The sequence below is a fragment of the Suricata suricatta genome, chromosome 13 (assembly GCF_006229205.1).
Source record: "Suricata suricatta isolate VVHF042 chromosome 13, meerkat_22Aug2017_6uvM2_HiC, whole genome shotgun sequence".
Taxonomy (NCBI): Eukaryota; Metazoa; Chordata; class Mammalia; order Carnivora; family Herpestidae; genus Suricata; species Suricata suricatta.
The window spans coordinates 12,278,688-12,293,806 of NC_043712.1; the positions used below are offsets into that span (position 1 = coordinate 12,278,688).

A 15,119-nucleotide genomic window follows, 5' to 3' on the forward strand; every position below is an offset into this window, starting at 1 on the left:
GCTCGCGGTTGGGCAGAGCAGTGCGCCTGCGCGGCCGCCTGCGCATGCGCAGGCCCGAGGTGGGCCTTGGCGGTCGAAAGGGGAGTTCAAGGAGACGGGGGCGACGCGGCTGCGGGCGCCTCCTCGGGGTCGGGGCTACCGCCATCATGCCGGGGATAGTGGAGCTGCCCACTGTGGAGGATCTGAAAGTGCAGGAGGTGAGGCTCGTTCAGAAGCCAGGCAAGCAGGGCATCGGGCTGCAGCTTTTCGGGCTTGGGCCCAGCCCTGCTTCATCTCACGGGACTGGGCCCTGGATTCCCCCACCCAATGCCCCCCGACACAGACACAGGTGGATTCCCGGACGCCCCCGGTGAGCTCCGGGAATCGCCTCAACCCCACCCCATCATGCAGTGGCTCTATAGAAGTCCCACCTCCCCGACCTCCAGCCATCTGCTTGTCCTTTACGTGAATAATAGTGGTACTTTTTATTAAGCACCAGTCAGGGCCACTTTGCTTACTTTAATGTCACTTAATACTCAAACCTCCTTGCGAAGTGAATATACAACCCGGGGTGCTCACAGCCGGGCGAGGGAGACAGTTGCTTCCAGGTAGCCTCGCCGGTAGGTACAGGGTTGGAGTGGAGCTAGGAAGCCAAAGCAGAAGGAGGTGAAACTGGAGAGTGCAGTTGCCGACAGCCCTGGGAGGGTGTTTGGTAATAGGACATTTAGAGCGTTCGTTTATTCAGCAGATAGCATTTGAATAATTGCCTACACTGGTGAATAAGAGCGTTCCTGCCCTCAGAGAGCTTATAATCTAATAGGGAGACAGACATAAAGAGGCAGTTACAGTATAGTGAAGTTTGTGCTATGAGAAGTGAAGACAGTATATACTAATTATAGCATATATGACCAAGGCTTTCCTAGAGGTCAGGTAGGATGCTAATTACTTCACATACATTAATTCATCAAATTCTGCCAGCAACACTATGAGGTAGGATATTATTGGTCTCTTCATGTGAATGATAAGAAAACAGGTCCAATCCGGAGAGCAGAAGTGATTGCTCACGGTCACGCAGCTAATAAGTGGTGGAGCTGGACTGTGAATCTTGGTCTGAGTTTAAGACCCATGCTTTTAAACTATTGTATCATGGGCCAAAGCGCAAAGGAGTGAGAAGGCTTAGCAAAACCTCCTGAGTCTAGGGAGACCAGAGCTGTTTGCTGTGACTCTGGTGTTGGTGGGAATCAGCTGTTGCTGAGCCCAGAGAGAGGTACCTTGGACTGGGAGGACTGGGGAGCAGCTTCCACAAGGCTGACTTATTTTACAGGTGATGTGGTGCAGAGAGGTGGAAGATTTTAAGGCAGAGGATTGTCTGGATAGTAGAAAAGAGGGCAAAACTAAAAATTATGTGCCAGAAATTCTATCCCAGGCACTTTGTTAAGGGTTTTACCTTCATGACTTCAGTTAATCTTCTTAGATGCCTGTGAGATTGACAACTATTATTTCCCACAGAGGAAGAACTTTTTAGCATTGTTCAGGGACCCTATGGTAAGGTGACATTTACTAAGAGGGGGGCCACCAGTATTCAGTCTTTTGGGTTTTTTGGCCCCACCTTGAAGCGGGGTTAGCCTGAAAGTGCTGTATTTTTCACTGGAAGTTTAATTTAATCTGAGGTTCTACTTCCTGCAAGTGTTTTATATCTGGAATAAATTTGCCTTTAGTGTTCATACCGTTGAATTGAAATACAGGTGATTACATAAATAAATACAAGACAAAGTATTAAATCTATGGAAGAGAGGCAGACATGGTTTAAGAGCAGAGAGTAGGATTTGAAGCTGGGTCTAAATTCGAGGCCTAACTGCTCAGTTACCTTGATTAGTCACTTGTAGGATCTGCAGACACAGTTATTTTATTTATAAGATGAAGTGATCCCAGCTGTATAATTCTCTGAGGCTATAAAGGGAACAGAGAAAGCACCTCTCGGACATAATGTGGGACTTGCTAAAAGGCATTTGAAGAATAGCATTTATAGGCCAAGACGGACAGACAGGCATTCTTAAGCGAGGGTTAGATCTGAGTGAAGGTGAGGAAAGGGAGAATGCAGGAGGCCACCGCTGGGTTCTGGGGACAGTGAGTTCAGTGCTCTGAGACAGCAGCAGGTCCCTTTCGGAAGTGTCTTGGGTGAGAAGGCGTTGAAGACCCTGTAAAAAGGTTGGACTTTTTTCCTGCTGTTAAGCCTGAGTCCTTCCAGGGCCTTGTTGCTGACAGAGCACAGTAAGAATTGCCTTGTAGGAGGGTCAGTCTGGCAGCTGTGTGCAGAATGGATCAAAGAGACGGAAGGGAAAGGGAGACTGGTCTTGGCAGCTGTTGAAATAACCAGGACGATATTAACGACCCCAACATAATTGGTGATGGTACCCACCGAAGGGAAAGAACAGATTTATCCGGAATTGATCGGACTTTGCGGTGACTTAGGCATCACAAGTGGGAAAGGTGGAGAGTATGTCACATTTGCAGCCTGACAGTGGGACTGGGGAAGCCAGAAGAAGCAGCTCTGAGAGGCAAGTTCACACAGTGTGGACCTCGCTGACACATTCCTGTGGAGGAAGTAGTCTGAAGCTTTGGGCTGGAACCTTCTCGTACGAACGAATTGATAATTTTGAGTAGAAATAACAAGTCATATTTTTTAAGTGCTTTCTATGTACCAGGCACTGTTCTTAATATTTTTACATGTGTTAACTCATTTAATCCTCCACGGGATCAAATAAGTACGCTGGTCCCCCCATTTTCCATAAATTAAGTCACATAGAAGGCACGGCTTACGTTAAGTGCTGTACAAAGAGGCGCAGACGTGGTTTAAGGGAGAGAGAGCAGGCCTGGAAGATTGGTTGTAGATTGTAAGGCTGTTCCTGCCTTCCCACACCTGCAGCCTGTATACACCCGCTGTGCAGGGAGGCTGTCTTGAGGGTAAACGAGGAAGATGCTGGAATTCTGTGTTGTTAGAGACAAAGGGAGCTGAATGAGTTTGAGAGGGTATTCACAGTAAGCAGCTGGGAAAGAATGTTGTTTCTGGTGGAACTGGGTCCATCTTGTGAAGGTGAGCGGACATCCGAAGTCCTTTGCCACCTCAGCAAAGGGCGTGTAACGAAGAGAGGCCTGATTCAAGGTCACAGTCTCTGGATTCCAGTTCTGTAGTTGCCACTGGCTTGCTGTGTCATCTCGGGCACATCTCTGCCCCCAGAAAGGAGATTCAGTGAGTGGTTCTCGTTCTTTTCTTTCCCTGTGACAGAGCATATTGCACACGTTCAACAACACGGTGCACCTGGATTTTGGTAAGACCTCTCTGTTTGTAGGAAAGAAAGACAAAGCATGCCGTAGCCTTTTTGGGCACTGGCCGTGAAGGCATTCGAGTAAATCAACTGCTTAAAGATCTTTTAAGGCGTTGGTCAAGGAAGTAAATATAGGGGCGCCTGGGTGGCTCAGTCGGTTAAGCGTCCGGCTTCGGCTCAGATCATGATCTCACGGTTCGTGGGTTCAAGCCCCACGTCGGGCTCTGTGCTGACAGCTCTGAGCCTGGAGCCTCCTTCAGATTCTGTGTCTCCCTCTTTCTCTCTGACCCTCCCCTGCTCACACTGTCTCTCTCTGTCTCTCAAACATAAAAACATAAAAAAAAAAAAAAGGAAGTAAATATAGCTAACTTAATTTTTTAAATACATTAAGCTTTAAAAAGTTTGAGTTTTGATTTGTATTCTCTTGGCTTTGTACAGGTAATATAGCAAGTTAATGTACACCCCTCAATTCACCTAATAAACTCTTATAAAAAACTTTAGGGGCATCCGGGTGGCTCAGTAGGTTAAGGGACTGACTCTTGATTTTGGCTCAGGTAGTGATCTCAGGGCTCCTGAGATTGAGCCCCGCGTCAGCCTCTGCACTGACAATGTTGACCTACTTGGGGTTCTCTTGTCTCTCTAGCTCTTTGCTCCTGCCCAGCCCCCCTCGCCCCCATCAAGAAATTAATAAGGAAACTTTAAAGAAACACAACTGTATGTAGCACCTCGGTGGCTCAGTTGGTTAGGCTTCTGACTCTTGATTTCAGCTCAGGTCATGATCTCGTGTTCATGAGCTCAGGCTCCCCATTGGGCTCTGCCGGGGCGGGGGGGGGTGGGCTCTGTGCTGACAGTGTGGAGCCTGCTTGAGATTCTCTCCCCCTCTCTCTGCCCCTTTCCCGTTCACACGTGCGCTCTTTCTCTCTCAAAATAAATAAGTAAACTTAAAAAAAAAACAGCTATAATGCAATATTTTACAGATTTTTAAACAAATTTATTAGAATTGTCATGGCAGATTTCACTTGTAATATAAGTTCATCTTTGCTTTGATAATTTCAGCAGTTGTAATGTTAGTAGACATCACCCTAACTTTATTCTCTTCCTGTAGCATATAGATGAGTTACTCTCTTCATCTTTGCTTGCCTTTTATCTTATTAGCAAATTAACCTAAGTTGTGTGAAATTCATGAAAAATAAAATTATAAAATTTTATCACTATAAAAAAATAATCACGACGGTATTTTTACATAAAAATCCTTTATAGAATACTTATAAATCAAATCCAGTGATACCTTAAAGCATAATACACTATGACAGACTAGATTTTATTCTAGCTATAGTGGGAGAATTTTGGAAAATCTGTTAATTCTTTCCATTTATAGATAAACCTGAATTTTTCAGTCTTTCTGGAAAACCACAGTAAAACAAAACCAATTCAGATTAGAAAGAAACTTCCTTAATGAGGAATATCCAAACACCTGTATCCCAGACACCGAGCAAATATTGAACCAAATTGTGCTTTAAAGTCTAGAAAAAGGAAAGGATGCCTACTGCCATTGCTGTTCATGTGTATTGTCCTAGAGGTTTTAGTCAAAGCAGTAGGACAGGAAAAGAGAAGGAGAAAAAAAGGAAGGATATAACTATCAGAAAAGAAGGGAGATAGTTTTAACTTGTAAGTGGATCTTTTTCCTCTTCATCCTCTTGGGTTTTTTTTTTTTTTAAGTTTATTTATTTATTTTGAGAGAGGGTGAGCAGGGGAGGGAGAGAGCCCCAGGCAGGCTCCACGTTGATCCCCTGGGTTTGATCCCATGCCTGGGAGATCATGACCCAAGCTGAAACCCAGAGTCAGACATTCAGCCAGCCGAGCCACCTAGTTGCTTCTTAATCCTCTTGATTTTGTATCGGTAAGATATGGCTAGAGGGAGGATACAGTGTACAAACTAGCAGTAATCGATTTGAAAATCTAATAGAAAAACCTATTTAGGTAGTATCAAAAATGTTAAAATACTGAGGAATAAACAAGAAATACGCAAGGCTCCTGTATGAGGGAAAGGATCATTTTTAACCCAAGAACATAAGAATGACCGAGTACGAGGAGAGACGTAACATGTTTTGGTGAGAAGGCATAATTCACGTAGCCTTACCTCTCCCGTGACTGTTGCACCCCCGGTACCTGGCACACAGGGAGTGGCCCAACAGGATGATCGCTTTTGTAAGGTCATTAGAGACCGATCCTCTGGGGAGATAAAAATTTGAGCAGAGACCCAGTGTTGTAAACATGCTCGTTCCTTTCTGATTTAACACATAACTTTGTGCGGTTCCAACGCAAGTGGTCAGATGAGGGGGGTTCATCTGAGAGAATCGCCAAAGCCATTTTGAAAAGGAGGAGCGATGAGGAGAGTGGTTCTCCCAGACGACAGATGTCTGTTGAAGTCACAGTAACGCAGACGTTGTGCTGTTGGCCCAGGAAGAGGTGGTGCCGAAAAGAGGCCAGCACAACCCTGCCGCACCGCGATTAGACGGGCCCTGGGCTCTGCGCAGCCCCTGTGAGTGAGCGGTAACTGTTTCTCCAGAGAAGGACCGGAAGGCAAGTGAGAGAGGCTGACATAGTTATGCGGGGGTGGCTCCCTTGGATAGAGTCTATAATTGGAAAAAATAGAAAATTTTAGGACTTTATCTTTAGTAATAACTTGCTGGACTAGAAGTTTTTTACTGATCCTTTCCGGTCTCATCTTCTGTGACCCTGTAGTCTGGGAATTTTAGGTATTGTAATACTTTTTTTTTTATGATTTTTTTATTTTTGAGAGAGAGTGAACATGTGCGTGCAAGCTGTGGAGGGGCAGAGAGAGAGCTCCCTGCTCTCAGCAGGGAGCCCAACTCAGGGCTCAAACTCAGGAACCTCGAGATTGTGACCTGAGCTGAAGTTGGACGCTTCACTGACTGAGCCACCCAGGCGCCCCCCCCCCATCACTTTTATTCCTAAGGAGACTCCTCAGAACTCCCCCGAGTCGGCCTTCCATCCCAGCAGTCTCCCACATCCTTCAGAGCTCAACTTTCTCTGTCATCAAGAGCTCAAGGTTCCTTTCGGCTGCCTTTTCCTTATGTCTCACATGGGGAGAGTAAAGTCAGCCCAATGAGATTATTATGAAGGTGTAGAAAATCATGCATGTGAAAAAGCTCCCCTCTGTCTCGAGCAGCAGGAGGTGAAGTCGAGGAAGTGATGTCCTTGTCACAGGTCTGTGATCTGTCTCCCGCTGTTCCGTCCCCCAGGTGAAGGTCAGTTCTTCGGTGCTCAAAGCTGCTGCCCACCACTACGGAGTTCAGTGTGACAAGCCCAACAAGGAGTTCATGCTCTGTCGCTGGGAGGAGAAAGACCCCAGGCGGTGTTTGGAGGAAGGCAGGCTTGTCAACAAGTGTGCCCTGGACTTCTTCAGGTAAGAGTCTCTGACCTCAGTGCCCGCAGGCTGGAACCTCCAGGTATGTGTATTTCAGAGAACATCCAGCTAATTAAGTGGAAGGATCATTTTAGTAGGAAGTGTAAGACCTTGAAATCAGATAGACCAAAGTAAGCACACAGGAAATGATGCAGTTCGTTTTGTTATTTGTTTTTATTATTTGGCATGTTCTTTAATATCCATGAGTCTTAATTTCCAAATTATGCAGGGTCGTAATGAAAAGTGTGTAAAAGTACGTCAGAACGACGCGCACCCTGCTTGCTGACAGGTGTTCACTAGAGTGGTGCTACCACGGGACACTCAGTTATTAGAGAGAGGAAAGGGTGCCCAGAGCCCAGGGATTAAGTCGGCCATTAGGCTTAATACTGCAAGTAAAAAAAAATCCATATTGCAATCGTAGAAAAATGTTTTGACAGACTCTACTAAAGGGACAGAAACTCCACTCGAAGGGAATTGGCTCGTGTCACTGTGAAGTCCACAAATAGGACCGGCGTCAGGCAGGGCTGGAATCAAAGGGCTTACATAATTTCATAACTGCTTGGTATTCTTGAGCCTCTTTTCTCCTCCCCCCCGTCTCATAGTTCCGTTTTCTCTGTCAGACTTACTTCAGAGACTCTTACCTTGCTGTGACAGAAATGGCCAGCAGCCCCCCAACACTGCTGTGCTGCTTGCCTAGACCTGGCCTGAGTCTCATTGGCCTGGCAGGTCAACTTCGTATGTGTATCTTTGAATCTGGTGTGTTTCAGGAGATGAAATGCTGTGATTTGTCAGGCCTGCAGTAGGAAGTGACTTAAATCCATCTAAACTGCATTGCTGAGAGATAGGGAGGGGTTGTTGCCCGAAGAGAAATTGGAAGGATGTTACGGAAGAATGGGGATGGACTGCTGGCGAGGCAAAACCCACAGACCTCCACCACAGTGATGTTAGAGGGAAACCCAAACTCCTTCACGTAGTAGCTCCTCTCCTTTCTTGCTTCTGCTGTCTTTGTCCACATGCAAAGATGTTTCTCTGGTTAAAGTCACAGTGTGTGGTTTAAAATTCATCTTTCACTGAAACCATTGGGAATATTCTTTCAAATTGCTAGATTGTCTTCATGATCATCATTTTTAATGGCTATTTAATATTCCTCTAGTACGTAAACCAACCCTAATTTACCTGCTATGAAAAGTCATTTTTGATTCCATATTTTAAAAAAATGTTTATTTATTTGAGAGAGAGCATGCATGCACAAGTGGGAGAGGGCAAACAAAGAGGGAGAGAGAGAATCCCAAGCAGGCTCTGTGTTGAGTGCAGAGCCTGACGCAGGGCTCGATCCCATGATCCTGGGATCATACCTGAGCCAAAATCAAGAATGGGGCGTTTCACCGACTGAGCCTCCCAGGCGCCCCCAATGCCAGTTTTTTATTGTTTTAAATAAATCTTCAGTGGTTTACCTTTGTGTCCAGATCTTTTTCTCTTTTTAAGTAATTCCTTGGCTTAAGTTTCCCAGAGGTGAGATTATTCTATAAAAAGGCTTTGAACGTTATTTATGGCTTTTGAGCTATAGTTGCCATTTTTTTTTAAATTGGGTCAGTTTATGCTGCCCTCCGCACTGTGTCTTCTTGTATGTCACCAGCGGTGCATGTTACTTAAACATTTGATCGGTACAAAATGGTATTTTATTCTTGCTTTGGGATTTGCACTGGTTTGATCCCTAACGAGGTTGAATGTGTGGTTATTATTTACATTTTTCGAAGAGAACTTTGGGAGAGCATTTCTGCTTTGGCCCAGAGGCCGTATATTTAGCTGTGAAATGCTGGGATTTCACAAGCTCCTGAGGTGCCCAGCGGCCTCCCGGAGAGGAACTTCTCATGCTGACGTTGCTGTTTGTAGGCGTCTGTAGGTGATTGGTGCGGGCACCAGGGCAACAGGGTCCAGCGCAGAGACTCGGCCCTAGAGCAGTGCAAGCTGCTGCTCCGCCGCCCCGTGCTGGAAAGGGTAGGGCGCTACCTCAGTGATTCTCCAGGAAGGCGGGCACAGTTCTATGTACCATGGACGGCGCTCTGGTCCGTGAGGCGAGAGGCAATTGGGAAAAGCTCCCTACGCTTCGATATTCCTCTTTCTTCCTGGTGCACAGCCTGCCACCCACAGGTTACACCAGAATCCCTGGTCAGGCACATAAGGAACTGGTCAGGGGGCGCCTGGGCGGTCAGTCAGTTAAGCGTCCGACTCTTGATTTTGGCTCAGATCATGATCTCATGGTTTGTGAGACCGAGCTCCGAGTCAGGCTCTGTGCTGTCAGCATGGAGCCTGTTTGGGACTCTCTCTCTCTCTCTCTCTCTCTCTCTCTCTCTCTCTCTCTCTCCCCTCCCCCCCCCACGATGTGCTCTCTATCTCTCTCTCTTTTGCTCTCTCTCAAAATAAATAAACATTAAAAAGAAGAGAAAGAAGGAAGCCAGTGACTTGGTTCCTTCCTAAGAGGGAAGCCCAGCAGGAGTGGAAAGCAGATTTTTCACTGTGTGTTTCCTCCAGCCGTGTCTGGGGTCTTCCTGAGCCATCTAAATACGATTCCGGTGTTGAGTGCGGCTAGATTGGTAGAGTATGACAAGCACTTCCAACTTGGGGTTCCCTTGGGGAAAGGAGGTGCTATGCATATCTGTCTCCCACTGCCTCGTGTGTGGCTTTTACATAAAATAATGGTGTTTTATTCTTTCTCGGATTGGCATTTGTTGGTTTACTAGCAAGATCGAATAGGAAGAGAAGGGGAATCTTGCAAAATAATTGAGGCTTATCTCTTATACACAAAACTTACATTTTTTTCAGCCGTGTTTTGGTGTTCACAGAATGAATGAATTATTTGCTACCTCCTTAACAGACAGCACCAAATGTAATCTAGCTTTCTTAATGACAAGGACGAGTCTGTTTTTGTTCAGTACGTTAATAGAATGAGGACTTGGAGCTCTGAGGAGTGTGGGGTCGTTTGCCTTGACACTGAATGACCCCAGGGTCTTCTGCTTGTTAGTGTGTGTATTTGCTGTGTGTAATCTGTCTGTTCCTTTACCGTTGTCCATCATGCCCATCTGGGATTGTGCCTCTTCTTCTAAATTTGCTAAACTGAAAATCTTTAGAATTGGATCTAAAGAAAAGAATACGTAGCCCCAACTGAGGAGTGCTCCGAGTAAAATATCTGTGCCTTAGACCAAATGTTTTTGGCGTTTCGGTTCATTTATTTTTGTTACCTAAAGAAATTAGGTCTTATTCCTCAGAAATCTTTTTCTGCATAATTGCCTCTCCTCCTGAGGATCTTCAAGTTGTCTTCTAAGTGAAGTGAGGGCATCTATTCCCATACATTGTAGGAAGGAAGGTTATGTATTTGAGGTCTGTACCTATTTTCTCCCCACTTTTCTGTTTCTCATTATTTTGCAAAGAGCTACCCCTGACCTGGCCTCTTTTACAGGCAGATAAAGGTTCACTGTGCGGAGCCTTTTACCGAATATTGGACCTGCATCGATTACTCCGGCCTGCAGTTACTTCGGCGCTGTCGCAAACAGCAGGCCAAGTTTGACGAGTGTGTGTTGGACAAATTGGGCTGGGTGCGGCCTGACCTCGGAGAGCTGTCCAAGGTAAGAAGGTCTCCCGTTGGGGAAGGGCAGGAGGTGGTCAGAAGAGGGTCCTCTGTGAGTACAGGCATGATGGGAGAAATCTGTATTTACCAAACAGGTTAATGAGGGAGTGATGATACACAACCCAGTAATATTCCTTTAAATAGGTCTAGCATGGGCAGACTGTTCAATGAGCTAATTGAAGAACAGAAGGGAGTAGATGAGGATAAACACCGTGTTGAGGCACTGTCGGCTGAAAGCATTGAGGTTATTATAGAATTCAGAGAGGAAATAGGGTTACGGTTATGCCGATGCTTCAGGCCACATTTATCAGGACCTAAGATTTTTAAAAGTATATGCTTGTAGTTTAAAATGTACGTTTTCTGGAGCACCTGGCTGGCTCAGTCACGTAAGTGTCTGACTCTTGATTTCGGCTCCGGTCATGATCTCATAGTCCGCGTTCAGGCCCCGCATCCGGGTCTGCACTGGCAGCAGAGAGCCTGCTTGGGTTTCCCTCTCCCTCTCTCTCAAAATAAATACACATCTAAGGAAATAAAAAGCATGTTTTCCTACTCTTCCTTCTGTATTTCCTGTCTCAGTCATGCCACCACCATCTGTGGAAACCTCAGAAACCTGAGTGCTTCCTTCATTTATGCAGTCATCAGGTCCTGTAGGTGAGCATCTCCTGGGTTAGTTTTTGAATCCTCTCAGTGACCCCACATCTTGGACTGGAGTTCTTAACTTGGGCTACTTGAGTTTCTGGGAGGGGAGAGTGGTTCAGTTCAGATTTTCAATTCAGTGTATATCACCTGAAATTGAAGAATTGAGGATCTAGTTGCATCTTCACTATAGCCATGATCAGTATGGAAAATAAATCAAATACCACTTAAACATTTTTTTAAGTTTATTTTTAAATTAGTAATGTCTACAACTAACCTCGAACTCAAGACCCCAAGATCAAGAGTTGTATGTTCTTCCAACTGAGCCAGCCAGGAACCCCAAATACCGCTTTCTTTTTAAAGCTTTTCAGGGGCTCACTCTTGCTTGTGGCATCCTGGCTTACAAGGTCCTCTGTGATCTGGCCTGCCCCTGCTTCTTGAGCCTCATCATTGTCCCTTCACTCTGGGACAGAGAGGTGGCAAGAGAGGTTTGAGTGGAGATACATAGAGCTACGGGATCCCCACGGGACCCTGAGCGAGTTGCCGGCTGTTTCTTGTCCTCCCACATCTACAGAATAGGACCAGCATTCACCGCCAGTTTTCTGGGGCCATGAAGCCTTTGTGAATCTCTGGCCTAGTGCCTGGCGTGGTGGCCCACGGTTCATCTTCGTTTCTTCCCTTTCTGTGCAGAATCTATGATGGTTGGGTCTCAAGCTTGGTGTTATAAGTAGACGAATGACTTAGCAATTTTGTTTTTTGTTTTTTTTTGTATCTGTCTCGATTCTCTTCAAGTAGCTTCTTTTGCTGCCCTGAACGAACTACTTTAAATTGTTGATAATTCTGAGTTGGAAAGTGGTGGGACCTACAGATTTAATAATGAAAACAACCCTTTCTCATTTCTGTCTCTTACGAAAGGGGGATGAACAAATCTTGCTGATGAGAAAGCATACTGATTCCTGAAACTTTGTGTCAGCAGTTTTAAAAACCCATAAAGTATTAGTGTCCTCTTACCAAAAGTTGGTTTCTTTAAGAGGATTATCAGTTTTCATCCTGCTTAGAGTCAGAATCCAGTCTCTTCTTGGAAAGGTGATGGCCAGCTGGATAAAGCTGAAGTTTGATGTTCATTTTCTCCTGCCTTCTGCTCCCACCTAGTTGCCCTTCTTCCCTCCTTTCCACTGGCCAGTTTCCATCTCTCCTCTGCCCTCAGCCTAGATGCCAGTGTCCTTTGAAGCTTCCAACCTTCCTAGGCATCTTGATAATGTTCATATTGGAAGTAACTTCTGGCGCACCTGCTGTGCATCAGGCCGCAGACTGCGTATTACCCTCATAGCGCTGTGAGCTAATAGCCCCATTTTAGAGATGGGAAATTGAAGGTCGGGTAGGCCACTCAAGGTTGTGCACCTAGCAGTTGGCTTGACCACGTGCCTCTTCTCCTTTTCTCTTTTGATACATTACAGAAGAGGAAGTTGTTGTGTTGTTCTTTCCATAATTTGTCCTTTTCAGGGGTCTGTTCATTACTTTAAGTTTGAGGAACATTTTTCTAGATTTGTTTCATAGACACCTTGACTTTCTCAAGGGAGCCTCACATGCCAGGTGGAGGCCTTTGGGGTTGCTCTGTGGCAGAGAGGTGGGCACACTGTTCTGAAGACAAGGCGAGAACCTTCTCGGGCTGTGTGGCGAGAGGACCCGCATCCCAGCTGCAGCTCTGACACGTAGAGGGGTCCTTGTCGCGGGCAAGTCAGCACCTCGTCCTCGTCTGTGCCCTACGGATAATGGTGCCTCACGGGCAGTTACAGTAAGAATTACGCTGCTGTCTTCCTGGAAGCTCCAGTCACAGTGAATGGGTTTCAGATTGGTGCACAGGGGAGGACTAATCAGTCGTCTCACATGGAGTGGCTCCCAGATCAAAGCACTAGATAACAAAACTGTTAATAACTTGTGGCCTTGTCTTTCCATTTCTCTGCATGCCTGGAGCCTGCTTCAGATTCTGTGTCTCTCCCTCCCTCTCTGCCCCTCCCCCACTTGCACTCTGTCTCTCAAAAGTAAATAAACATTAACAAAAAAAGTAAAATAAAGTGAGGACCTTGGGGAGCCTGGGTGGCTCAGTTGGTTACATGGTGGACTCTTGATTTCAGCTCAGGTCAAATCTCGGGCCACGCTGGGCGCGGAGCCTGCCTACGGATCTCTCTCTACACTTCTCGTGCGTTCTTTAAATTAATTCATCAGTAATAGAAAGAACCATTTCTGCTGACTTCTGACGGAGATCTGTGTGACCCTCGGGGGTACCGTGGACGTGACCACCTTCCACCTGTCTCCCTGCTGCCACGGTGCAGCGCTGTGCCCTCTTGCCGGGCCTGCTGGCACGGTTCCTCCAGTTCTGGTCTGGCCCCCTTCCCCCAGCCTCGGCGCCTTTCAGCCTGCGGGCATGCTTGAATAGCTCCCCTGCTTCAGTGACATCTGTCACCCTTGGGTTAAAATTCAGCACTTGTGCATGTCATTCTGTACCCTTCATCATCCGGCCCTGTCTCCCAGCGCGGTATGTTATTTTGAGTAGGCAGATCTGGCTTTGAGCACTAGTCTTTCCCCTGTTAGCCAGGTGGCCCCGGTTGACCTCTGCAAAATGGCCTCCCAGGAGTGTGACAATGAAATGTAGTCAGAGGCCCAGCGTGATTTTCACCAGGTGCTCGGTTAGGTGCTTGTCTCCCTCCGTTATCCAGGCAGCCTTTGGCCATTCTAAGGACATGCCTCTGTCTTCCCGTGTGCTATTTACTTAGAAAGTCTTTCCCTTGCTAATCTTCCTGCCTGGCTCATGGTCATCCTTTTAATCTACATGTTGACGCCCATGAACTAGTTCGGGCCCCCGTCCTTCAGGATGGGTTATGTGTGCAGAGTCCTTGCTCCCCAGGCCTAGTTCATGCCTCAGTTACTTCGGTCGGGAGGTCTTGGTTGATTTTCTTGTCTGGCTCCTTCAGTAGACCGTGAGCCCCTTGAAGACAGTGCGCATCCCTACCTTCTACCACATGAAATGACCCAAAGAAGGCTTTCTTAAATGTTGGTTCAAGGGTCAAATGAGGTCAAATGTGGTTTGCTGACCTTGAAGAAAAGAGGGTAGTTGGGGCAGCAGGGGCCGAGAGGAAACACTGGGAGGTGCGTTCAGGGTCACAGACTGCTCCGCCTGACCGTCAGCCTCGCTTCTTGCTTCTGTCCTCTTCGCTCCTCACAGGTCACCAAAGTGAAAACAGACCGACCGTTACCGGAGAATCCCTATCACTCGAGACCAAGACCAGAGCCCAATGCTGAGGTGGAAGGAGAACTGAAGCCCGCCCAACATGGCAGCCGCCTCTTCTTCTGGACCATGTAGAGATGGGTGGGTCCATGGCCCGCACTCAGTCCCACGCCCAGACGACTGCTGATGAAACCCCCGTGCAGTTAGCATCGACCGATAGAGTTCTTTCCGGGATCACAAACTTAACAAAAAAGTTAATTTATGTGACTTGGCAGTTATTCTATACCATTTCCTGGCCATTAAAAATTTTAAAGGAGACAGTTGTATTTTATTATGTTTTATATGACCTTTTGGCCTTTAGAGAGGACTTCCCTTTGCTTGTTCTCCTTGTGGTCCTGCCTGTTCCTCTGTCTTTGCTTTAAGTCGGCGATCGCCAGTGTGGCCGGGGAGCCACGTGAGACGGGGCAGAAGTGACTGTGTAGACGAAGGGCTCCCTTAGCATTTGGTGTTCACACGTTTTGAAGTCTTCCCTTCCTCCACATCCAGCATCGCAGATGAGCAGCCTTCCCTAAAGGTCATACGAGGGAAGCATCTAGGATAGGAGAAGCGAAGGAACATTTGAGCCTTGTGACTCAGGCCCCGGGAGGGGCCTCCTGGCTGGGGTTTAGGCAGTCTTGCTCAAAGTTTCTTAAAGAACCAAACTTCCACCACTTCCCCTTGATATCCCATCCTCAAGCATTATGACCCAGATGTTTTTCCTGATAGACCAGGGAGGTGGAGGCCGAGCTCCCAGTTCCAAAGCCAGGAAGTCGGGAGGTCTGAGTGTCAATTCCAACCTTGGGTGTGTTCCTTAACCTCTTGGGAGAGGTTGAATCTGAGGACAGACTAAAGGCAACA

At 46.8% G+C, this 15,119-nt stretch overlaps 1 protein-coding gene across 1 annotated transcript; it reads left to right on the top strand.

Moving 5' to 3' along the window:
• The first annotated feature begins 30 nt into the window (after positions 1 to 30).
• NDUFA8 (NADH:ubiquinone oxidoreductase subunit A8) lies at positions 31 to 14,540 on the top strand. Its single transcript, XM_029920039.1, has 4 exons — positions 31 to 197; positions 6,572 to 6,735; positions 10,193 to 10,358; positions 14,220 to 14,540. Exons 1-4 carry the CDS (start codon positions 45 to 47, stop codon positions 14,355 to 14,357), a joined length of 621 nt encoding a protein of 206 aa, XP_029775899.1. The 5' UTR covers positions 31 to 44; the 3' UTR covers positions 14,358 to 14,540.
• The last annotated feature ends 579 nt before the right edge of the window (positions 14,541 to 15,119 follow it).